Source organism: Cherax quadricarinatus, chromosome 15 (assembly GCF_038502225.1).
Source record: "Cherax quadricarinatus isolate ZL_2023a chromosome 15, ASM3850222v1, whole genome shotgun sequence".
NCBI classification, from domain to species: domain Eukaryota; kingdom Metazoa; phylum Arthropoda; class Malacostraca; order Decapoda; family Parastacidae; genus Cherax; species Cherax quadricarinatus.
In genome coordinates, this window is record NC_091306.1 from 67,655 (window position 1) to 93,101 (window position 25,447).

At 39.0% G+C, this 25,447-nt stretch overlaps 1 protein-coding gene across 16 annotated transcripts in view; it reads left to right on the plus strand.

Annotated features, from left to right (window-relative positions):
- Positions 1–20,858, plus strand: part of LOC128692117 (peptidyl-prolyl cis-trans isomerase-like 3) — a 29,584-nt gene extending 8,726 nt beyond the window's left edge. For all 16 annotated transcript variants that reach the window (XM_070085046.1, XM_070085052.1, XM_070085054.1 and 13 more), the window contains exons 3-6: positions 2,321–2,458; positions 4,428–4,526; positions 9,721–9,839; positions 18,502–20,858. In XM_070085046.1, the coding sequence (XP_069941147.1) occupies positions 2,321–2,458; positions 4,428–4,526; positions 9,721–9,839; positions 18,502–18,628 (483 nt within the window). In that variant the 3' untranslated portion in view covers positions 18,629–20,858. The remainder of the gene's footprint in view (positions 1–2,320; positions 2,459–4,427; positions 4,527–9,720; positions 9,840–18,501) is intronic.
- The last annotated feature ends 4,589 nt before the right edge of the window (positions 20,859–25,447 follow it).

Genomic DNA, 25,447 nt, shown 5'->3' on the forward strand with positions numbered 1-25,447 from the left:
CGTCTTCCTTCTTGGATCATCAAGATGTCTGTTTGTCTGTAGACTTTAGGCATATAATTTGCAGGGTGCTTTATTATAATTTTTTTTTTTTTTTTAGGAAAAAGGCTTTCTCATACAGTGGTACCCCGAGTTTCGGCCATAATTCGTTCCAGAAGGCTGTTCGAGTGCCATTACTGAACGAATTTGTTCCCATGAGGAATAATGTAAATTAGGTTAGTCGGTTTCAGACCCCCAAAAATACACTTACAAAAGCACTTACAATAATACACTTACATAATTGTTCGAGTTGGGAGCTGTACAAAACTCGGGGTACCACTGTAATTTTTTTTTTCTAAATTTCATTGAATGAATCTATCATTATATTTCTACAGTTTATCCTGTTGGTTAATCTGTAATTCACTGTTAAAAGTATCTTTTATATTGACTTAATGCAGATTTACATTTACAAAATGTTGATAATGAGAAGGTAGAAACTCTCCTAAAGAGGCCTTTTCTGTAGTTAGTTTAACAATTAAACTGTCATAATTTTTTTCATTGGTTGTGAAACAATTATTTTAAGTGGTATTACTCCAGTTACTAAAGTTACATTGGAAATACAGTACTGTATGTAGGGAAAAGATGTTTACTTCGCCAGATATGAAAGTACAGCACTGTGATGAGTTGCTAGGACATTATAGTCTAGAAACACCCATTTACAGTGGACCCTCAGTTATTGGCCGTTCCTGTTATCGGCCAACTCGGTGATCGTCCAGTTTATCGGCTCCTGGTGATCGGCCATTATTTCAGTGATCAGCCATTTCGGACGCATCCGTCCGCCGGCTGGGGCCACTTGCACATCAGTTTGGCTGTATCTTTCGGTGTGCGAGGAAGCTTCTGTTCATACATCCAAACATTTTGCTTGTTTTCCATTGTTTTTTTGTTTTTTTTTTTACAGTGCAACTGCGAAATAAGTAACCATGGCTCCAAAGAAAGTTCCTAGTAAAGTTCCTGTGATAAAGAAAGCGAGAAACACCATGGAATTTAAGCATGAAGTGTAGCAGGCATGCAGAGAATGTAGCAGGCAGACAGGGAGTGTAGCAGGGTGGCAGGGAGTGTAGCAGGGTGGCAGGGAGTGTAGCAGGGTGGCAGGGAGTGTAGCAGGCATGCAGGGAGTGTAGCAGGCATGCAGGGAGTGTAGCAGGCATACAGGAAGTGTAATAGGCATGCAAGGAGTGTAACAGGCATGCAGGGAGTGTAGCAGGGATGTAGGAGTGTAGCAGGCATACAGGAAGTGTAGCATGCATGCAGGAAGTGTAGCAGGCATGCAGCAAGTGTAGCAGGCATGCATGGAGTGTAGCAGGCATACAGGAAGTGTAGCATGCATGCAGGAAGTGTAGCAGGCATGCAGCAAGTGTAGAAGGCATGCATGGAGTGCAGCAGGCATGCAGGGAGTGTAGCAGGCATGCAAGGAGTGTAACAGGCATGCAGGGAGTGTAGCAGGCATTCCAGAAGCCAGCATTAGTCTTCAATAAAGGTATGTAATACAGTGGAACCTCAAAAATCGAACTGCTCCCAACACGACCAATTATGCAAGTGTATTTTTGTAAGTGCTTTTATAAGTGTATTTTTGAGGGTCTGAAATGGACTAATCTAATTTATATTATTCCTGATGGGAATAAATTCATTCGGTAAAGGCACTCGAACAGCCTTCTGGACCGAAGAAAGTTCGATATTTGAGGTTCCACTGTACTGATTTAATTGTTAAAAAAAAAACTTTTTTTTGTGAGAATATTTTTGTCTGGAACTGATTAATTATATTTACATAAATTCTTATGTGAAATATTATTTTGGTTTTCAGCCATTTCGGTTTTAGGCCGAGCTTCTGGAACAGATTACGGCCAATAACCAAGGGTCCACCATACTTAAAATTTATTAATATCATGCTTTTGCATTTTAGTTAAATAAGTTTGAATAATTTGGCACCTATGAATTAAAATTTTCACATGTTTATTACACTATAAAATGTCTAATCCTCATGTTTTTACCCATTAAGATCCTGATTTTATGTTAAATAAATACAGAACATATATTATTTTAGTGACATAATTTAAGCTGTTATAACCAAAGGACTATGAAATAATTTAATAGGGCTTAGTTTTAATTGTGATTTTTGCAGTTTCCTCTTCATTCTAATGTGAGTGATATTTCTCTCTGGTATATTTCTTTGTATACTGGTATTGGTGATATTACTTTCCAGTGTGTTACTTTGCATACTGATGTTGGTGATATTACTTTCCAGTGTGTTACTTTTGTTTCTGATGTTAATAATATTTCTTTGCAGAGTGTTACTTTGCATACCGATGTTGGTGATATCAAGATTGAGTTATTTTGTGAACACTGTCCCAAGAGCTGTGAAAACTTTCTAGCTTTGTGTGCTTCTAATTATTATGATGGCTGCCTCTTCCATCGTAACATAAAGGTCATTGTCCTAGACCTGGATAAAAATGGTTTGAAACTTTTTTTTTTTTTTTAAGCTGCATTCTTCTTTTGGATAATATAGTCATTGATTGGCTTATTGAACTCAGAATATCTGAGATAAACACTAAAAGTCACATTGCTTATTTACTGAAATTTCTTTTACATTTTCTTTGTGTGTAAAATATTACGTCAACAACAATTAGAAACATGGATAGTTCAAAATGTACATGTATGGTATTAAGACACCTGTGCAACATATGGGTATCTTTATTGTAGACGTTTTGCCATCCAGTGGTTTTATCAATACAAATTACAGGACATAATTTGAAGACAGTAGAACTATTACAGAAGTTGAGGTAATCAGTCCCTCAGCCTTGGAGTTGGTGCGAAGAGCACCGTAGTCGTGGATGTTCTGGAGCAGAGGCAAGGAGCCTGGCGCTTATATACTAATGTCAGGTGGAAAGGGGACGTGTAGCAGATGAGGGCATAGTAGGTGGGATTCCCCAGTGGAAGTCCTGCCCAAAGAGATGGGTTAGTTGTAGTAGTAGTTGTCGTAGCCGTGAAGAAGGTTATGTTCATGTCCTCAGAATCAAGATTCCATGATGTTGCAGTGTCTGACAAGTTGTACAAAAATGGTATACAATATCAACAAGATGAAAACTGAGACACAGGTGCAACATCTGGGTATCTTTATTGTAGACGTTTTGCCATCCAGTGTCTTTATCAGTGCAAAATTCCAGGACATAATTTGAAGACAGAAGAACTATATACGTCTGCTACATATCCCCTTTCCACCTGACGTTAGTATATAAGCACCAGGCTCCTTGCCTCTTCTCCCGAAGGAACACTGCAACAGACCTACTAACCCATGTGGAGCAGGTAACATCCACGACTACGGTGCTCTTCGCACCAACTCCAAGGCTGAGGGACTAATTACCTAAACTTCTGTATATAGTCCTACTGTCTTCAAATTATGTCCTGGAATTTGTATTGATAAAGCCACTGGATGGCGAAACGTCTACAATAAAGATACCCAGATGTTGCACGTGTCTTAATTTCATCTTGTCGGTATTGTATACCATTCTTGTACAACATGTATGGTAGTTAAAGATAAACTGTAAAGTTGTAATATTTGTTGGTACAATTTGAAGTCAGATCAAGAGATGAAGTCTTGCTCTCATCAAGGACAGGAAGTGGTTGCTCTGCATTGCCTCTGCCATTAATCAAATTACAGTAGCAATAAATACTTATAAGGAATAAAACCATGATGGCTATGCCTAATTGTGAGAATGAGTCTCTTAGGTACTGTATCTACCTGTTGATTCTTGGCCTTGATGTTGGTGAGGGGCTCTTGATTTAGGGAACTGGATCTGTGCTCCAGTTCCCTGAATTAAGCCTGAATGCCTTCCACATCCCCCTCAGGCGCTGTATAATCCTACGGGTTTAGCGCTTCCCCTTGATTATAATAATGTTGATTTTTGGGGGCCATTGCTCCTACAGCCTGATCACTGACCAGGCCTCCTGGTTGATGACCTGTTTAGTTAGGCTGTCTGTGCTAGCATCATGCAGTCCAACATAGAACCCTCAGCCCTGCTAGTGCTAAGTATCATATAAAAGTTATTATGGCACAGATGAAAGTTCGTACTTTGTAGTAAAGGTAATTAAGGTAGAGATGAAGGTAGATAAAAGCACATATTGGTGGCACTATTATGAACACTATGAGGTAAAAGTTACCTTGAGGACTTATTCTAATTAATGTCTTCCAAATGAAACACATTTTTAATAATTGAGACAACATATTACTGTAGATATCTATATGAATAGGAGCAAGGGGCTAGTAACCCCTTCTCCTGTATATATTACTAAATGTAAAAGGAGAAACTTTCGTTTTTCCTTTTGGGCCACCCCGCCTCGGTGGGATATGGCCGGTGTGTTGAAAGAAAGATCTATATGAATATGTTATATTTTAGGGTTTTATGATCCAGACTGGTGACCCAACTGGGACAGGGAAGGGAGGTCAGTCAATATGGGGACAAAAATTTGAAGATGAAGTAAGAGATGATTTAAAGGTAAGGTTTTAACTACCAGGTAGGTGTTACAATACGTATTTGTTATCATTGCATTAACAGATACAGTAGTATGTGACTTACATGTCTGTATGATTGATATGCATTTTAGTTCAATGACTGCTTAGGTTTCTCTAGAAGTTCCCCAACTTATAAATGAATTACATTCATAGCTTATTTAGAAATTGATAAGTTGCTTGTATAGAAAACAATAATACCTACTAAGAGTGATCTTGTTTCACTTGTTCCTCTTGTTGCTCAGCAGCAGTGAAACTACAGTACAGTAAACCCTATATTCAACAGACCTCCATTAAACAGAATTTAGAAATTATTATTTTATTTTATTAACACATCAGCCGATTCCCACCAAGGCAGGGTGGTCCGAAAAAGAAAAACTCATCATCATTCACTCCATCACTGTCTTGCCATGAGGGGTGCTTTACACTACAGTTATAAAACTGCAACATTAACACCCCTCCTTCAGAGTGCAGACACTGTACTTCCCATCTACAGGACTCAAGTCTGGCCTTCCAGTTTCCTTGAATCTCTTCATAAATGTTACTTTGCTCACACTCCAACAGCATGTCAGGTATTAAAAACCATTTGTCTCTATTCACTCCTATCAAATACGCTAACGCATGCTTGCTGGAAGTCCAAGCCCCTCACACACAAAACCTTTACCTCCTCCCTCCAACCCTTCCTAGGCCAACCCCTACCCCTGGAACAAAATACTCTGGATTTAATGTAACTGATTCTAAGTCTCTTGTTTGTAAGTGTGGATGTGTGTACCTTACAGCATTTCTAAGTTGAAGCCTGTTAAGGATCATTTTACTATGTATTTCTAGCATAGTATTATTTCCTTATACCTGACTTAACACTGCATGAAAATAACAAAAGTTCCCTATTTGGCAACAGATATAAATAACATTGTTAAAATCACCTATTAAATCTTACTTATACGAAATATTCAATAATTAATTATAAATACTCGTGCAGTGTTATTACCACTATAATTCTACCACTCCAAAAAGTGCACCTCATTAATCTGTTATAAAGTCAGTGTAAATTATCTAAAATGAATAAAGTTATATATACTAGGACTAGGGGCTAGTAACCCTTCTCCCGTATAAATTACTAAATTTAAGAGGAACTTTCGTTTTTCTTTTTGAGCCACCCTGCCTTGGTGGGATACGGCTGGTGTGTTGAAAGAAAGAAGACTAGGACTAGAATTAAATACTAATATGTAAGCTTTACAATTACTTTGTTTGAAATGCTTTTCATAATTATTGGCTTTGTTTTGAACATGCAGTTGTATCAAATTGTATTTTTATTAAAATTGTATCAAATTTGTAACCAAATGAAATGTAAACCTAACTATTGTAACTTCTATATGTCTTCATAAGAAAAGAAGAAGGTCTTGATAAACTACATAGGAAGTGAAGGTGTGAGAAATTATGTGGGTGAATTATCTTGAATTAACCTTTCACTCATATAACTGGGGAGAACTCTTGATACAAAACAAATATTAACTTACTGTTATTGACATATCTGGGAGACATGTGGAACTTTAAGAACAATGAGGTTGCAAACAATGTCCCTCTTTCAATGCCCACAGTCTCAGCTCTCCAACTCACTTTGGGACCCTAGATTAGGAACATATTGTTCCTGAATATTTATTATGAAAATTAAAGCCAGCAAAATTGGCTATTATATATATGTATGTGGATTGCATAAAAAAAAATTATAAAAGAAGCTGTGCGACTTGACAAATTAAAGTAATTTATTTAGTTTATTATTACAATAATTAGGAGGGGTTTGAGATATTGGCAGTTTGGAGGGATATATTGTGTATTTTTATATGATATACTTCATGACTCACGAAATCGTAATGACACGATTGCAAACAAACCATACCACGGGCGGGATTGAACCCCGCGGTCAGAGAGTCTCAAAACTCCAGACCTTCGCGTTAACCACTGGACCAGCTAGCCACAGTAAGATTCGTCCAACTAGGTATATTTCTACACCATAGGAAGGTTAGCATAGGCACCACTGTGACCACAAATGCAAGTTTTTACAGACGAATCTCCAGCTAGCGTGGCCGTGATGAACTCCAGCTAACGCGACGGTCTGGAGTTTTGAGACTCTCTGACCGCGGGTTCAATCCCGCCCATGGTATGGTTTGTTTGCAACCATGTCATTACGATTTCATGAGTCATGTTGATGGCATTGAGGGGGACTTGAAATAGAGTTCATCACGGCCACACTAGCTGGAGATTCGTCTGTAAAAACTTGCATTTGTGGTCACAGTGGTGCCTATGCTAACCTTCCTATGGTGTAGAAATATATCTAGTTGTACGAATCTTATTGTGGCTAGCTGGTCCAGTGGCTAATGCGACTGTCTGGATTTTTGAGACTCTCTGACCGCGGGTTCAATCCCGCCCGTGGTATGGTATATACTTCTATAAGCAACTATTGGCAGAAAGGTGGGCTGGTGCAAGTATGAGTAGTGGGGGGGGGGTTGAAGAGGATTGGAATAGTTTTAAAATTGCAGTATTAGAATGTGGGGTAGAAGTTTGTGGTTATAGGAGGGTGGGTGCAGGAGGAAAGAGGAGTGATTGGTGGAATGATGAAGTAAAGGGTGTGATAAAAGAGAAAAAGTTAGCTTATGAGAGGTTTTTTCAAAGCAGAAGTGTTATAAGAAGAGTAGAGTATATGGAGAGCAAAAGAAAGGTGAAGAGAGTGGTGAGAGAGAGCAAAAGGAGAGCAGATGATAGAGTGGGAGAGGCACTGTCAAGAAATTTTAATGAAAATAAGAAAAAATTTTGGAGTGAGTTAAGTTAAGAAAGCCTAGAGAACGAATGGATTTGTCAGTTAAAAACAGAGTAGGGGAGTTAGTAGATGGGGAGATGGAGGTTTTGGGTAGATGGCGAGAATATTTTGAGGAACTTTTAAATGTCGACGAAGAAAGGGAGGCGGTAATTTCATGCACTGGCCAGGGAGGTATACCATCTTTTAGGAGTGAAGAACAGGATGTGAGTGTGGGGGAGGTGCGTGAGACATTACGTAGAATGAAAGGGGGTAAAGCAGCTGGAACTGATGGGATCATGACAGAAATGTTAAAAGCAAGGGGGATATAGTGTTGGAGTGGTTGGTATTTTTGTTTAATAAATGTATGAAAGAGAAGAAGGTACCTAGGGATAGGCAGAAAGCATGTATAGTCCCTTTATGTAAAGGGAAGGGGGACAAAAGAGATTGTTAAAATTATAGAGGAATAAGTTTACTGAGTATACCAGGAAAAGTGTACAGTAGGGTTATAATTAAAAGAATTAGAGGTAAGACAGAATGTAGGATTGCGGATGAGCAAGGAGGTTTCAGAGTGGGTAGGGGATGTGTAGATCAAGTGTTTACATTGAAGCATATATGTGAACAGTATTTAGATAAAGGTAGGGAAGTTTTTATTGCATTTATGGATTTAGAAAAGGCATATGATAGAGTGGATAGGGGAGCAATGTGGCAGATGTTGCAAGTATATGGAATAGGTGGTAAGTTACTAAATGCTGTAAAGAGTTTTTATGAGGATAGTGAGGCTCAGATTAGGGTGTGTAGAAGAGTGGGAGAATACTTCCCGGTAAAAGTAGGTCTTAGACAGGGATGTGTAATGTCATCATGGTTGTTTATTATATTTATAGATGGGGTTGTAAAAGATGTAAGTGCTAGGATGTTCAGGAGAGGGGTGGGATTAAATTATGGGTAATTAACCCTTAAACTGTCCAAACGTAGATCTACGTTTTTTCAACATTTGAAAGTATGTAAAAAAAAGTAGATCTTTTTTTTTTTTACATTTGAAAACATGTAAAAAACTTTGATCTGTTTTTTTTTTTTCTTGTTATGTTTGAAAATATGTAAAAAAAAACGTAGATCTACTTTTGGAGCCCTACGCACGTGAGCGTAGATCTGCTTGGACAGTTTAAGGGTTAAATACAAAATGGGAATTGACACAGTTGCTTTTTGCTGATGATACTGTGCAAAGGTTAGTGGGTGAGTTTGGGAGAGTGTGTAAAGGTAGAAAGTTGAAAGTGAACCTAGAAAAGAGTAAGGTGATGAGGGTATCAAATGATTTAGATAAAGAAAAATTGGATATCAAATTGGGGAGGAGGATTATGGAAGAAGTGAATGTTTTCAGATACTTGGGCGTTGACGTGTCGGCAGATGGATTTATGAAGGATGAGGTTAATCATAAAATTGATGAGGGAAAAAAGGTGAGTGGTGCGTTGAGGTATATGTGGAGACAAAAAACGTTATCTATGGAGGCAAAGAAGGGAATGTATGAAAGTATAGTAGTACCAACACTTATATGGGTGTGAAGTTTGGGTTGTGAATGCAGCAGCGAGGAGGCAGTTGGAGGCAGTGGAGATGTCCTGTCTAAGGGCAATGTGTGGTGTAAATATTATGCAGAAAATTCGGAGTGTGGAAATTAGAAGGTGTGGAGTTAATAAAAGTATTAGTCAGAGGGCTGAAGAGGGGTTGTTGAGGTGGTTTGGTCATTTAGAGAGAATGGATCAAAGTAGAATGACATGGAAAGCATATAAATCTATAGGGGAAGGAAGGCGGGGTAGGGGTCGTCCTCGAAAGGGTTGGAGAGAGGGGGTAAAGGAGGTTTTGTGGGCAAGGGGCTTAGACTTCCAGCAAGCGTGCGTGAGCATGTTAGATAGGAGTGAATGGAGACGAATGGTACTTGGGACCTGACGATCTGTTGGAGTGTGAGCAGGGTAATATTTAGTGAAAGGATTCAGGGAAACCGGTTATTTTCATATAGTCGGACTTGAGTCCTGGAAATGGGAAGTGCAATGCCTGCACTTTAAAGGCGGGGTTTGGGATATTGGCAGTTTGGAGGGATATGTTGTGTATCTTTATATGTGTATGCTTCTAAACTGTTGTATTCTGAGCACCTCTGCAAAAACAGTGATAATGTGCGAGTGTGGTGAAAGTGTTGAATGATGAAAGTATTTTCTTTTTGGGGGTTTTCTTTCTTTTTTTTTGGGTCACCCTGCCTCGGTGGGAGACGACCGACTTGTTGAAAAAAAAAAAAAAAGATTATTGACATGTTATTTACTCTAATGTTATGGTTTTAGTCACTGGGTTTGCTTGTTATTTAATCTAATGTTGTGGTTTTAGTCACTGGGTTTGCTTGCAGCATTCTTCTCGAGGCACCGTGTCCATGGCTAACAGTGGACCCAACACTAATGGCTCACAGTTCTTCATCTCATATTGTCCACAACCACACCTTGATCTCAAATATACAGTTTTTGGAAAGTAAGTTTTAAATTTTATGTATTTATATTATCTATATGGTATTTTCAGTTTCTCAGACATACAGTAGTATGCATATTAATTGGGACAGTGATGAAATAGGACATTTATTTGGAAAATTAATGTTTATTTGAAAAATATATTGCAGTGATATGACTAATAATTGATTTGATAAGAGATATGACTACCCTTTACTTTTACGTATAAGCATTGCTACATGCTTTGGCATAAAATTGACCAATGTTGAATACATTTTGGGAAGTTCTTTATCAAAGTAGTACTAGGTCCTAATAACAGCAGCAGTTAGCTTCTCCATAATTGAACTGTCCTGTTTTGCGATCCTGCGTTTAGTTATAACTCATTAATTCTGAATTGGGTTGAGGTTAAGAGAGTGTCCAGGCCAATTTAGAACTCTGAGCTCACTCTCTTCAAAGAATGTCAGCATTTTTCTGACTGGTGCTCCCACAAAGTATTAAGTGATCCCAGATTTTTTTAATACAGTGCACACTGAGTGTTAAGACCTGGAACGGATTAATTATACAGTGGACCCCCGGTTAACGATATTTTTTCACTCCAGAAGTATGTTCAGGTGCCAGTACTGACCGAATTTGTTCCCATAAGGAATATTGTGAAGTAGATTAGTCCATTTCAGACCCCCAAACATACACGTACAAACGCACTTACATAAATACACTTACATAATTGGTCGCATTTGGAGGTGATCGTTATGCGGGGGTCCACTGTATTTCCATTATTTCTTATGAGAAATATTGCTTCGCTTTTCACATTTTTGGAATTTAGAACTAACTCCTGGAACGGATTAAGTTCGATATTTGAGGTTCCACTGTATATATATACAGTGGGCCCCCGGTTAACGATATTTTTTCATTCCAGAAGTATGTTCAGGTGCCAGTACTGACCGAATTTGTTCCCATAAGGAATATTGTGAAGTAGATCAGTCCATTTCAGACCCCCAAACATACACGTACAAACGCACTTACATAAATACACTTACATAATTGGTCGCATTGGGAGGTGATCTTTAACCCTTTCAGGGTCCAAGGCCCAAATCTGGAGTCACGCACCAGTGTCCAAGAATTTAAAAAAAAAAAATTTGTTATTTTTTCTTATGAAATCGTAGAGAATCTTTTTGTGAAGGTAATAAAACAAAAAGTACGAAATTTGGTGGAAAATTGACGAAATTATGCTCTTGCGAATTTTGATGTGTCAGCGATATTTACGAATCGGCGATTTTGCCGACTTTGACTCCTATTTTAGGCCAATTACATTATTACAATCAACCAAATTCTTAGCTATTTCACTAGTATTACTTCTATTCTATCGATTGAGCACAAGAAATCGCCAAGTCAACTGTTTCAACTACAAAATAAAGTGATCGGAAATTGTTAATTTGGCCAATTTAACACAAAGTTCAAAATATTCCAATTTCAAAATAGGGTCCAGAATGAACAATGTAGGCATTCCTGGCACTAAACTAACATTTCCTCTGTTCATTAGTTATGTTTTGAGGCTTTACAAATAAATTCCATTTTGATTTTTTATTCACATAATGAATTTTTATTCACACCAAAAAATAGAAGATTTACTGTTATGCAATACTGTAATAATTGTATAAATATCATCACCATATTTGTGAATGTATATTAGACCCACCAGCTGATGTGTATTAGACGTGTGAGGTCGTTTGTTTACTCTTGAATATCGGCAAAAATTTAACATTTCCGCTACTTTGAGCTCAGTTTCAAGCCATTTCCAATGCTAAAACCAATCAAAATCATCTCTATTTCTGTAATATGTCTTCCATTCTATCAAATGAGACCAAGAAATCGCAAATACAACTATAAAAAACATACGAAAAAACACTGCAAAGTTGCTGTTTTAATCGAAAAATCATGATTTCATTTTTTTTCTCTCATTATACACAGTGTGCTGCAGGATCTGTTTTATGTGGTGCACACATACCACATAGATGTATTCTCTCATATCTAGGCCCAAATGTACCACTCACAGTTTATCAGAGTGAGCTGAGCTCATGGCGTAGATCTACGGTTTGGACCCTGAACGTAAAGCCGTAGATCTACGGGACGGACCCTGAAAGGGTTAAGCGGGGGTCCACTGTATATATGTTTAGACCATTTATGGGTCAATGATGATTTATAACATTTATTGACACATGCAAAATATGAAAATGAACCATCTCAATACTTCCCAAATGAAACCTAGAAAACCAATTCCTTAGCTTTGAATCTGTTTGTAGTAAATATTTAAAATGTCACCCTGCCTCGGTGGGAAACGACCGATGTGTCAAAAAAAAAAAATAACAATGTTCCTGAAAATTGCCATGACTTGATCAAGAGTGAGTAAAAGACTGACCAGGCAGTGCAAAATGCCCCCAATGAAAAGTAGGGGCGCCATTGGTATACTAAGAGAAAACACTAGGTGTCTGGGGCCCAAGAGTGTTCAACATCCTCCCGCCATGCATAAGGGAAATTACCAGTAGGCCTCTGGCCTTGAGGACATTGTTTTTCCTGAACACTCTGGGAGTTTCAGAGTGATACACCAATAAAGGCTTCACTTTGCAATCACCACTAGCAATAGCACACATCAACAGAGTAAGCCTGTCTTTCATAGGCTTATGTCCTGGGAGTGCCTTTTCCTCCTGAGTAATGTAGGTCCTGCTTGGCATTTTCTTCCAAAACAGGCCTGTTTCGTCACAATTAAACACTTGTTCAGGTTTCAATTCTTCACTGTCTATGTACTCCTTGAATTCCTTCACATATTTTTCAGCTGCTTTTTGGTCTGAACTGGCAGCCTCACCATGCTTTATCACACTATGTATGCCACTACGATTCTTAAATCTCTCAAACCAACCTTTGCTGGCCTTAAATTCACTCAGATCACCACTAGTTGCAGGCATTTTTCTAATTAAATCATCATGCAACTTCCTAGCCTTTTCACATATGATCGCTTGAGAGATGCTATCTCCTGCTATCTGTTTTTCGTTTATCCACACCAATAACAGTCTCTCAACATCTTCTATCACTTGCGATCTCTGTTTCGAAAACAAAGTTGCACCTTTGGCAAGAACAGCTTCCTTGATTGCCGTTTTCTTGGCCACAATAGTAGCCGATGGTTGATTGGGGTTTTGTGTACAACCTGGCCAGCTCGGAGACACACACTCCACTTTCATACTTAGCAATGATCTCTTTCTTCATATCCATAGTAACTCTCACCCTTTTTGCTGTAGGGTTGGCAGTAGAAGCTTTCTTGGGGCCCATGGTGACTTATTTTGAAGGTGTAATCACTAGAAACACTGTGATAATATGAAATGTTCCGATTGTATGTTTGGATGCGACCGCGGTGGCTGGCTTGTAAACACTGGCACCCACGGGACAAGTGAGGTGCGCTCAGGCCACACTTGGACACGTCTCAAATGAATCGCTTTGAGTGAGTTTTTTAGCGCTAGCCGAGGCAAAATTTTTGCGTTAAAATGTATCGCTAGGCGGATTTAACGTTATGCGATGTGTTCGTTAGGCGAGGGTAGTGAACGTATATATACGTTTGGACCGTTTACGGGTTAAATGTGACTTATGAGGTACTTTCAGCTATAAATGTATTTAGTGTAAGGAATATATACCGATTCTTCTTCTTAATCATGAATATTTAATAACAGCATCTAGGTATGCCATTACACACACTGTGGTACCTTGATATTCGAACTTAATCCATTTCAGGAGGCTGTTTGAATAGTGAGTTGTACGAATGTTGAATAAATTTTTTCCATAAGAAATAATGTAAATTGTATTTATCTGCTCCAGACCCCCCAAAAAAACTAATTATAAAACATTGTAAGTGAAAATACAGTGGTCCCTCGCTTTTCGTAGTTCCGGCAATCGTAAACTTCGCCAATCATAGGGTTATTTTCATATAAACATGGACTCGCTTTTCGTAAGTTGACTCGCGAGTCGTAATTTATCTGGGACGCGTACCCACGGAGTGAGCCGTGACGGCAGCCAGTCTGGCATTGTTTACCAGTGAGCGAAGGTCCCCTCCAGCGAAATATTTCATAATATTCCATTTATTTTAATGCTTGCAAGTACTAAATAAGCTACCATGGCTCCAAAGAAAGCTCCTAGTGCCAAGCCTGTGGTAAAGAAGGTGAGAAATACGATTGAATTTAAGAAAACCATCATTGAACAATATGAAAGTAGTACAAGTGTGGCCGAACTGTCCAGGATGTATGTATAAGAAACCCTACACAACCTTATGTTCCATAGAGGCCAAGAAAAAGGAAATCAAGGATGCTGTTGTTGCAAAGGGGGTAACTATGCTGACAAAAATGAGATCACCAGTACTCGAAGAGGTTGAGAAGTTATCATTGGTGTGGATAAATGAGAAACAATTAGCAGGAGATACTCTTATGACTTCGATTATTTGTGAAAAGGCTAGGCAGTTGCATGACGATTTGGTAAAGAAATTGCCTGCAAATAGTGGTGATGTGAGTGAATTTAAGGCCAGCAAAGGTTGGTTTGAGAGATTTAAGAACCGTACTGGCATACACAGTGTGATAAGGCATGGTGAGGCTGCCAGTTCGGACCACAAGGTGGCTGAAAAATGTGTGCATGAATTCCAGGAGTACATAGAGGCTGAAGGACTGAAACCTGAACAAGTGTTCAATTGTGATGAAACAGGCCTCTTTTGGAAGAAAATGCCAAAAAGGACCTTCATTACACAAGAGGAAAAGGCAATGCCAGGACACAAGCATATGAAAGACAGGCTGATGCTAATGTTCTGTGCTAATGCTAGTGGGAAATTCAAAGTGAAGCCATTACTAGTGTACCATTCTGAAAATCCCAGAGTGTTCAGGAAAAACAATGTTATGAAGAGTAAATTGTGTGTGTTTTGGAAATCTAATAGTAAGGCATGGGTCATGAGGGAAATTTTCGTCGAGTGGTTCAATGAAGTGTTTGGCCCTAGTGTGAAGGAGTATCTCCTGGAAAAGAAATTGGATCTCAAGTGCCTGCTAGTAATGGACAATGCACCTGCTCATCCTCCAAACTTGGATGACCTAATTTTCGAGGAGTTTGGGTTCATCACAGTAAAGTTCTTGCCCCTGAATACCACTCCTCTCCTCCAGCCCATGGACCAGCAGGTCATTGCAAACTTTAAAAAACTCTACACAAAAGCAATGTTTCACAGGTGCTTGACAATGACCACAGACACTCACTTGACCCTAAGGGAATTTTAGAGAGAACACTTCAGCATCCTCCATTGCATAACCCTTATAGGTATGGCTTGGGAGGGAGTGACTACCAGGACTTTGAACTCTGCCTGGAGAAAATTGTGGCCAGATAATTAAAATGTGGCAAATTACGAAATTAAATGCAGTTTGGCTTAATATCAATAATTATAGTACTATATACATAATAATAGTACATCTTGGATGCACACATAAATTGCCAGTCATTGTTCGTTCTGTTTCGCATGCTCACATGAAGCTGCCACTGTTAGGCAGTGTGTCGACAAGAGGGATTTTGAAGGGTTTGGGACTGACCCTGATGAGCCTATGTCTGTTGTAAAATCAATTGTGGCACTGGGGAGTTTCATGGGGTTGGATGTGAGTTTGGAGGATGTGGAAGAATTGGTGGAAGACCACAACGAAGAGCTCACCACTGAGGAGCTGCAAGAGCTTCAGCAGGAAGAGCAACACATCGCAGCTCAGAATCTTGCTGCAGAGGAGGAAGAGAGATGGAAGAAGGTGCCTTCTTCAGAAATTAAAGAGATTTTTACTATGTGGGGTAAGATGGAAAGCTTTATGGAGAAACATCACCCTAACAAGGTTGTTGCAAGCCATATTGGCAACATGTACAGTGACAAAGTCTTGGGCCATTTTAGGGAAGTGTTAAAGAGACGCCAGAAACAGAGCTCTCTCCACAGTTATTTTGCGAGACAGGACTCCAGTGACTCTCAAGGTGGTCCTAGTGGCATTAAGAAACAGAGAAGACAAGCAACCCCAGAAAAGCAATTGGTACCTGAGGTGTTGCTGGAAGGGGATTCCCCTTCCAAACTATAAACAATCCACTCTCTCTCCTCCTCCAGTCTCCCATACACTAAGAAGAGTCTCCAATAAAGGTAAGTGTTATGCTGTTAATGTTTCATTTATCATTTCCCATTGTATTGTTTATGTACTACATGTATATTTCATGTAAAAAAATTTTTTGTTTTAATACTTCTGGGTGTCAGGAACGGATTAATTGTATTTACATTATTTCTTATGGGGAAAATTGATTAGCAAATCGTAAATTTCATTTATAGTAGCAGCTCCAGGAACGGATTAATTACGAAAATCGAGGGACCACTGTACTGTTTATTTAAACTTGTGTAATAATATTTGCATGAATAAAATCGTACGGTGGAACCTTGGTTGTCGAATTTAATTTGTTCCAGATGTCGTTTCGACAACCAAAATGGATGACAACCAAGGCAGTTTTTCCCATAAAGAATAATGTAAATAGAATTAATCACTTCCAGACCCCAAATGACAATATAATAATTTATTAAAAATGTACTAACTACTACATAAAACTGTAAAAATGAATACTAAAAGAAACTTTAACTGAAATACTACAGTAAATTAAAATTTAACTGCCTCTTACGTGTCAGAGGAGAGCTAATGCCATACTGGAAACAGGAGGTGGAGGAGAGGAGGGGAGGGGGGGGGTATGTTACTGCTTGGAAGGAGTCACTCTGTTAATATGTCAGGCAATTGTCCCTCTGGTGTTGTTTCTCTTTTTGTCTCTTTTTCACCACTAACACCTTGTTCTGGCTCACTGCTTCTTTGTCTCACTATAAACCTGTCCAGTGAGGTTTGTTTCAGGCTCCATTTTAACACTTGTCTAAATTGAGACATTACACTGTCATTGTACATGTTAGAGATGGATGGCCACTGCTTTGTCTGGATGGTATTTTTCAGCAAACTCCTGCACTTCATGCAGTTCAGCACATATTTCCTTGACTAGTGCAATGGGCACATCATCCCTTCCCTCAGTGAGTTGTACAAATATATGGACATACAAATGTTGAGGTTCCACTGTATTTGAGTATGCAAAAGTATATAGTACATACTATGAAAACATATTTGATTAATTTCTAAACTGGTAACTCTTCACAGTCTAGATGGTCCTGTAACTATTATTGTCAATACCAAGATCAAAATTCATATTGTGATCGAACAGTCCAACCTTTAACCCTTTGACTGTTTGGGTCGTATATATATGTCTTACGCGCCACTGTTTCGGATGTATTTAAACACGTAAATTCTAGCGGCTTCAAATCAAGCAGGAGAAAGCTGGTAGGTCCACATGTGAGAGAATGGGTCTGTGTGATCAGTGTGCACCACATAAAAAAAAATCCTGCAGTACGCAGTGCATAATGAGAAAAAAAAATCTGACCGTTTTTTTGGATTAAAATGCCGACTTTGAGGTGTATTTTCGTATAGTGTTTATCGTTGTATTCTCGTTTTCATGGTCTCGCATGATCAAATGGAAAACATATTACAGAAATAGAGATGATTTTGATTAGTTTCACAATGAAAACGACCTTGAAATTGAGCTCAAAGTAGCGGAAATATTCAATTTTTACCAATGTTCAGGAGTAAGCAAATCACACCACACATCCAATACACATCAACTGGGGAGTCTAATATTCTTTCACTAGTGCACTGATATTATTTATATCATTTTTACAATAATGCAGTAGTCTGCATAACAGTAAATTTTGTATTTTTTGTTTGAATAAAAAATAAAAATAGAAAGCAATAGTAATATAAGAGGGGGCTTGAGACATAACTAATGAATAGAGGATGTGTTATTTTAGTGCCAAGAATGTCTACATTGTTTATTCTGGACCCCATTTTGAAATTGGCATCTTTTTTAATTTGTGCAAAATTGGCCAAATTGCCAGTTTCTGACCACGTTATTGGGTAGTTTAAATTGGTAAATGGGTGGTTTCTTATACTCAACTGATAGAAAAAATGGAGTTCTAAAGAAATAGCTATGAGTTTGGTCAACTGGTTCAATGGAACTGGTTAAAAACAGGGCTCAAAGTCGGCAAAATCGCCAATGCGTATATGTTGCCGAGACCGCTAACTTCGCGGGAGCATAATTCCGTGAGTTTTCGACCAAATTTCGTACGTTTGGTGTCATTACCACTGGGAAAAGATTTTCTATCATTTCATAAGTTTTTTTTTTTTTTTCCAAAAAATTTTGCGACATAGAATGACAGTTTCAGAAAGGGGCTTGCAACAGTCAAAGGGTTAATTACGTCCCACTTTGTGATTTGATAGTTGACACCAATTTAATCCATCATCTGTGAACTTTCCCCCCACCTCCCTTTGTATTTTCTGCTTATGTCCTCTCAACACTACCTCTTTTCCCTACCCCAATCACCTTTCACTGAATAATTTTTACCAGCTTTGTCCTTTCCATAGATATACTCTAATAATAAGTCACATTATATGTATTGAATTAAGGTAATTTTAAACTATTGTTTATCGTACAATAGGTTAATGTTATAACCTAATTATATGAAGATTTGAGTAAAATGCTTCTACTTTCATGTTTTTTCATTTGTTTTTATATTTCAGAGTTATTGATGGCTTAGAAGTTCTTGATGAGCTGGAGAAGTTACCTGTGAATCCCAAGAACTACAAGCCTACCACTGAAACCAGAATAAATTATGTCACTATCCATTCTAATCCCATAGCAGGATAATTACTGCAGGTTTAATAATATTTTATAGTGATAAACTTTAATTTAAAAGATACAGTGGTACCTTGGTATATGTCCGCATTGGAATAAGTCCAGCTTGGTATGCTTCCTGTTTGCAGACGAAAATTTTTGCTGGTATACGACCTTTGTTTGGAATGTGACTCGCGTGCTAGAACTTGTATGGGTCAAAATGATAAAGATGCCACCAGTGATTTTGTTACAGAGTTTGGGGAATTTGTGGAGGCTGAGGGTTTTGTTCCCCAACAAGTTTTTAATTGTGATGAAACAGGCCTGTTTTGGAAGAAAATGCCTAACAGGACCTATATTCTAGAAGAGGAGAAGGCATTACCAGGACACAAGCCAATGAAGGATAGGTTAACACTCTTGCTCTGTGCCAGTGAAAGTGGGGATTGCAAACTGAAGCCTCTACTGATCTACCACTCTGAAAACCTGAGGACCTTTACAATGTGCAGAAAACTCAGTTACCTGTGATGTGGAAGTCAAGCAGCAAAGCTTGGGTAGCCAGAGAATATTTCAGCGAATGGTTTAATGTTGTGTTTGGGCTAAGTGTAAAAAGTTATTTGGAGGAGAAAAACCTGCCTCTGAAGGCCCTCCTCATAATGGACACCCTCCAGCTCACCCTCCAAGCTTGCAGGACTGTGTGCTGCCAGAATTTGACTTCATCACTGTAAAGTTTCTTCCCCTAACACGACTCCTCTCATTCAGCCCATGGATCAGCAGGTCATCAATAATTTCAAGAAACTCTACACTAAAGCACTATTCCAGAGGTGCTTTGAAGTGACCTCTGACACAGTTAACCCTGAGAGAGTTTTGGAAAGATCACTTTACAAACGCCCATTGCATAACTCTCATTGACAAAGCCTGGCAGGAAGTTTCGTACAGAACAATGAACTCTGCTTGGAGGAATTTGTGGCCAGAAGCAGTGGCTGAAAGGGACTCTGAGGGCTTCGAGGCTGTGTGTATAGTGGAGGATATTTTCTCTCTGGGCAGGTCCATGGGTCTGGATGTGAGTGATGGTGATGTGGAGGAGTTAGTGGAGGGGCACAGGGAAGAGCTGACCACTGAGGAGCTGCAGGAACTTGAGAAGGAGGAGCACAAGTCTAAGATGAATGCACTCTCTTCAGGCTAGGAAGAGGAGATAGAGGAAGCCCCTACTTCATTAATCAAGGAAATCTTTGCTAAATGGATGGACGTCAAAAACTTTTGCAGAGAAGTACCACCCCAACAAAGCCCAAACAAACCGTAATAGCATTGTCTGGAATGGCCAGACAATGGCTCATTTCTGAAACATCCTGAGGAGAAGGCAGAAGCAAAGTTCTTTGGACAGAATTTTAATAAAAGTCAAACCTGGTGAGCTTCAACCAGGTCCAAATAGGGAAAAGAGACAGAAAAGAGAAGGAGACTCTCCTTCCAAACAATAACATTTCCTCCTCCTTCCTTCTCAGCACTATTCTAGTAGGCACTCTTCAGCCCTTTCTACCTCAATCTCTTGCTACCCTCTACCCCCGCACTATCCCCTGCCCCGCTGTTTTCTGTAACCTACTGATCATCCCTCCCTCCTTCTGCCGCCCAATGCCCTCACTTCCTTCCCTACCCTGCAGCACTGTATAGCCCTTGTGGCTTAGCACTTCTTTTTGATTATAATAATAATAATAATCTAGTAGGCACTCAACTTTTTTCAGCAAAGTAAAGCGAGGTTAAATTTGTATTTATTTCATCTAATTCTTTTGTATTTATGTATGTATTTTAGTATTAAACAGATTTTCTTTCTTTTTGGGTCACCCTGCCTCGGTGGGAGATGGCCGACTTGTTAAAAAAAAAAAATTTTTAGTATTAAGCAGTTTAAATTTTTTTATACAACCCAATCAATGTATAATATGCCAGTAACAAGAGAACTTTTTTTCATGGAAACGGATTAATCGTTTTCCCTATATTTCTTATGGGAAAATTCGTTTGGTATACATCCTGTTTGGTATAAGTCCAAAGTTCTGGAACAGATTAAGGACGTATACCGAGGTACCACTGTACTTTTATCTTTACAGTAATCAGGAAAATGGAAAGTATACAGAAATTATAAGTATATTGGTATGCATACTTGAAGAAGGATGGCTGAAGGACATTTCTAGGGGTCAGTGCCTCTTCAGCCCAGTATCAGACCGTTAATCATGGTACTATGTGTACAGTCTTGTGTAATAAAGTATGTGTAATAAAATGAATATTTCAGTGAATGCCAAAATTGTGAATTAGTATTTGACACTTTATTTAAGTACTTGGTAATGTATGTGCTGTAATGTGAATGTTTTTTACTATAATAGTATCTGGGAGCAAGGGGCTAGTAACCCCTTGCTTTGCTTTTTGGGCCACCCTGCTTTGGTGGGATATGGACGGTTTGTTGAAAGAAGAATATATACACATCCTAGGTAGTAGGTTGGTAGACAGCACCACCCAGGGAGGTTCTACTGTTTTGCCAAGTGAGTGTAAAACATGATGGTAGGATTGCCTTTTTTTTTTTTTTTTTTTCCTCAAACATGCAAGATTTCAGGTACGTCTTGCTACTTCTACTTACGCTTAGGTCACACTACACATGCGTGTACAAGCATGCATATATATATATACATATAATGTATGTATTTATATATATATATATATATATATATATATATATATATATATATATATATATATATATATATATATTTTTTTTTTTTTTTTTTTTTATAAATATATATATATATATATATATATATATATATATATATATATATATTTTTTTTTTTTTTTTTTTTTTTTTTTTTTTTTTTCAACAAGTCGGCCGTCTCCCACCGAGGCAGGGTGACCCAAAAAAAAGAAAGAAAATCCCCAAAAAGAAAATACTTTCATCATCATTCAACACTTTCACCACACTCACACATTATCACTGCTTTTGCAGAGGTGCTCAGAATACAACAGTTTAGAAGCATATATGTATAGAGATACACAACATATCCCTCCAAACTGCCAATATCCCAAACCCCTCCTTTAAAGTGCAGGCATTGTACTTCCCATTTCCAGGACTCAAGTCCGACTATATGAAAATAACCGGTTTCCCTGAATCCCTTCACTAAATATTACCCTGCTCACACTCCAACAGATCGTCAGGTCCCAAGTATCATTCGTCTCCATTCACTCCTATCTAACACGCTCACGCACGCTTGCTGGAAGTCCAAGCCCCTCACCCACAAAACCTCCTTTACCCCCTCTTTCCAACCCTTTCGAGGACGACCCCTACCCCTCTTTCCTTCCCCTATAGATTTATATGCTTTCCATGTCATTCTACTTTGATCCATTCTCTCTAAATGACCAAACCACCTCAACAACCCCTCTTCTGCCCTCTGACTAATGCTTTTATTAACTCCACACCTTCTCCTAATTTCCACACTCCGAATTTTCTGCATAATATTTACACCACACATTGCCCTTAGACAGGACATCTCCACTGCCTCCAACCGTCTCCTCGCTGCTGCATTTACCACCCAAGCTTCACATCCATATAAGAGTGTTGGTACTACTATACTTTCATACATTCCCTTCTTTGCCTCCATAGATAACGTTTTTTGACTCCACATATACCTCAACGCACCACTCACCTTTTTTCCCTCATCAATTCTATGATTAACCTCATCCTTCATAAATCCATCCGCCGACACGTCAACTCCCAAGTATCTGAAAACATTCACTTCTTCCATACTCCTCCTCCCCAATTTGATATCCAATTTTTCTTTATCTAAATCATTTGATACCCTCATCACCTTACTCTTTTCTATGTTCACTTTCAACTTTCTACCTTTACACACATTCTCAAACTCATCCACTAACCTTTGTAATTTTTCTTTAGAATCTCCCATAAGCACAGTATCATCAGCAAAAAGTAACTGTGTCATTTCCCATTTTGAATTTGATTCCCCATAATTTAATCCCACCCCTCTCCCGAACACCCTAGCATTTACTTCTTTTACAACCCCATCTATAAATATATTAAACAACCATGGTGACATTACACATCCCTGTCTAAGACCTACTTTTACCGGGAAGTATTCTCCCTCTCTTCTACACACCCTAACCTGAGCCTCACTATCCTCATAAAAGCTCTTTACAGCATTTAGTAACTTACCACCTATTCCATATACTTGCAACATATGCCACATTGCTCCTCTATCCACTCTATCATATACCTTTTCTAAATCCATAAATGCAATAAAAACTTCCCTACCTTTATCTAAATACTGTTCACATATATGCTTCAATGTAAACACTTGATCTACACATCCTCTACCCACTCTGAAGCCTCCTTGCTCATCCGCAATTCTACATTCTGTCTTACCTCTAATTCTTTCAATTATAACTCTACCGTATACTTTTCCTGGTATACTCAATAAACTTATTCCTCTATAATTTTTACAATCTCTTTTGTCCCCCTTTCCCTTTATATAAAGGGACTATACATGCTCTCTGCCAATCCCTAGGTACCTTCCCCTCTTTCATACATTTATTAAACAAAAGTACCAACCACTCCAACACTATATCCCCCCCTGCTTTTAACATTTCTGTCATGATCCCATCAGTTCCAGCTGCTTTACCCCCTTTCATTCTACGTAATGCCTCACGTACCTCCACCACACTTACATTCTGCTTTTCTTCACTCCTAAAAGATGGTATACCTCCCTGGCCAGTGCATGAAATTACCGCCTCCCTTTCTTCCTCAACATTTAAAAGTTCCTCAAAATATTCTCGCCATCTACCTAATACCTCCCTCTCCCCATCTACTAACTTTCTTCTTTCAACACACCGGCTGTATCCCACCGAGGCGGGGTGGCCCAAAAGGAAAAACGAAAGTTTCTCCTTTTGCATTTAGTAATATATACAGGAGAAGAGGTTACTAGCCCCTTGCTCCCGGCATTTTAGTCGCCTCTTACAACACGCATGGCTTACGGAGGAAGAATTCTGTTCCACTTCCCCATGGAGGTAAGAGGAAATAAACAAGAAGAACTAGAAAGAAAATAGAAGAAAACCCAAAGGGGTGTGTATATATATGCTTGTACATGTATGTGTAGTGTGACCTAAGTGTAAGTAGAAGTAGCAAGACGTACCTGAAATCTTGCATGTGTATGAGACAGAAAAAAAAAAGACACCAGCAATCCTACCATCGTGTAAAACAGTTACAGGCTTCAGTTTTACATTCACTTGGCAGGACAGTAGTACCTCCCTGGGCGGTTGCTGTCTACCAACCTACTACCTAAATATAAATATATATATATTTTTTTTTATTTTTTATTATCACACCGGCCGATTCCCACCAAGGCAGGGTGGCCCGAAAAAGAAAAACTTTCACCATCATTCACTCCATCACTGTCTTGCCAGAAGGGTGCTTTACACTACAGTTTTTAAACTGCAACATTAACACCCCTCCTTCAGAGTGCAGGCACTGTACTTCCCATCTCCAGGACTCAAGTCCGGCCTGCCGGTTTCCCTGAATCCCTTCATAAATGTTACTTTGCTCACACTCCAACAGCACGTCAAGTATTAAAAACCATTTGTCTCCATTCACTCCTATCAAACACGCTCACGCATGCCTGCTGGAAGTCCAAGCCCCTCGCACACAAAACCTCCTTTACCCCCTCCCTCCAACCCTTCCTAGGCCGACCCCTACCCTGCCTTCCTTCCACTACAGACTGATACACTCTTGAAGTCATTCTGTTTCGCTCCATTCTCTCTACATGTCCGAACCACCTCAACAACCCTTCCTCAGCCCTCTGGACAACAGTTTTGGTAATCCCGCACCTCCTCCTAACTTCCAAACTACGAATTCTCTGCATTATATTCACACCACACATTGCCCTCAGACATGACATCTCCACTGCCTCCAGCCTTCTCCTCGCTGCAACATTCATCACCCACGCTTCACACCCATATAAGAGCGTTGGTAAAACTATACTCTCATACATTCCCCTCTTTGCCTCCAAGGACAAAGTTCTTTGTCTCCACAGACTCCTAAGTGCACCACTCACTCTTTTTCCCTCATCAATTCTATGATTCACCTCATCTTTCATAGACCCATCCGCTGACACGTCCACTCCCAAATATCTGAATACGTTCACCTCCTCCATACTCTCTCCCTCCAATCTGATATTCAATCTTTCATCACCTAATCTTTTTGTTATCCTCATAACCTTACTCTTTCCTGTATTCACCTTTAATTTTCTTCTTTTGCACACCCTACCAAATTCATCCACCAATCTCTGCAACTTCTCTTCAGAATCTCCCAAGAGCACAGTGTCATCAGCAAAGAGCAGCTGTGACAACTCCCACTTTGTGTGTGATTCTTTATCTTTTAACTCCACGCCTCTTGCCAAGACCCTCGCATTTACTTCTCTTACAACCCCATCTATAAATATATTAAACAACCACGGTGACATCACACATCCTTGTCTAAGGCCTACTTTTACTGGGAAATAATTTCCCTCTTTCCTACATACTCTAACTTGAGCCTCACTATCCTCGTAAAAACTCTTCACTGCTTTCAGTAACCTACCTCCTACACCATACACTTGCAACATCTGCCACATTGCCCCCCTATCCACCCTGTCATACGCCTTTTCCAAATCCATAAATGCCACAAAGACCTCTTTAGCCTTATCTAAATACTGTTCACTTATATGTTTCACTGTAAACACCTGGTCCACACACCCCCTACCTTTCCTAAAGCCTCCTTGTTCATCTGCTATCCTATTCTCCGTCTTACTCTTAATTCTTTCAATTATAACT